Raw genomic sequence first — 1,376 nt, forward strand, 5'->3', positions numbered from 1 at the left:
TTTCATTTTAGTCAGGGTAAACACTTTACCTTTTTAAGTTTCTGATACCTTTCTTCTGGAGTGTCAAAGCCATTGGTTAATGCACTAACAGAAGGCCCATCACTGATCCCTGAAAAAGCAGAATGTATTTTGCTTTGGGTAAGCTTTTCAAAATTAAACAAAGAAATTAAACAACTAGTAATTTAAGAAAAACATCTTCACTTAAAGTACATGTTAAGATTACTTCAGTTGAGAAAAAAATTTCTACTGCATAGAAGTATGCACGTTGGCATAAAAGCCACCCAGTTTAATGGTAGTGTTCTAACAGCAAAGCTCTGCTGCTCTGGTTCCTGTTCAACACAATAGTAACATGAAGAGATCTACCAGTAATATAATGTTCCTGGGTCTTTACAACACAATGCAAGATCAAACTAAAAATGGCAAGAGTGCTGTCCATGGATTTATTGAATAACTGGGGCAATGGGTGCAAGTTGGAACATAGGAAGTTCCGTTCCAACACACAGAAAAGCTTCTTTACAGTTTGGGTGACAGAGCACTGGCACAGGCTGCCCAGGGAGGTTGTGGAGTCCCCTTCTCTGGAGATTTTCAAAACCCACCTGGATGCAGTCCTGAGTAATATGATCTGGGCAATCCTGCTTTAGCAGGGGAGTTGGACTAGATGATCTCTAGAGGTCCCTTCCAACGCTGAAAATTCTGTGATTCTGTGAACTTAAGTCACCTTAAGCAATACATAACAACTGTATTTCCATATGCACCACATCTAACAAAACCTAATCGTGACCTATTTATGTTTCACGGTTGACTGAACTCCATATCCCAAAGCTAAAGCACTTATTAGGGCACCTCTCCAATGCACAGACCTTATGGGTTTTACAAATGTAAAAGTTCTTATAGCTGTCTTTCCCTCTCCAAACACTTACAGCCGCCCCCCCCCCTTTATTTATCCCAATCTCTTGTTTTCATGACACATACAAATTTTTTTTTTTTTTTCCCTGAGCTGCAGCTGAAAATCATTTAACATGCTACAAGATTACTGTGGGGAGGGAGTAGAGGCAGCATGAGTATGACATGTACCTTTACTTGACTAAAACATTGCTATCGCATATTCAATAAGCAGTTTAATCATTTCCTGGTCACCTTAGCTTTAGCTTTTTCAAGCCAACACACACACAAGATATCACATGAGCAAACCCGAACCCCCGGGACCCCGCACGGGTATTGCCGACAGCTCGCAATCACAAAATAGGCGTGACTGTACCTGAAAACTCCCCATCAATGGCCAGGAAGTCCGATTCTTCAATAGCTTCATAAACTTTCTTTAGGTTATCCTTAAAATCTGTGGGTAAAGGAGTAAAACACACCTGAAGATACTAACG

At 40.5% G+C, this 1,376-nt stretch overlaps 1 protein-coding gene across 1 annotated transcript in view; it reads right to left on the minus strand.

The window, feature by feature from the left end:
• PARN (poly(A)-specific ribonuclease) overlaps positions 1 to 1,376 on the minus strand; it is a 71,467-nt gene that overhangs the window by 61,298 nt on the left and 8,793 nt on the right. The window contains exons 2-3 of the mRNA XM_009886587.1: positions 1,259 to 1,336; positions 30 to 109 (exon numbers count right to left, since the gene is read on the minus strand). Of these exons, the coding sequence (XP_009884889.1) occupies positions 30 to 109; positions 1,259 to 1,336 (158 nt within the window). The remainder of the gene's footprint in view (positions 1 to 29; positions 110 to 1,258; positions 1,337 to 1,376) is intronic.

The sequence above is a fragment of the Charadrius vociferus genome, unplaced genomic scaffold, assembly GCF_000708025.1.
Source record: "Charadrius vociferus isolate BGI_N301 unplaced genomic scaffold, ASM70802v2 scaffold46, whole genome shotgun sequence".
Lineage (NCBI taxonomy): Eukaryota > Metazoa > Chordata > Aves > Charadriiformes > Charadriidae > Charadrius > Charadrius vociferus.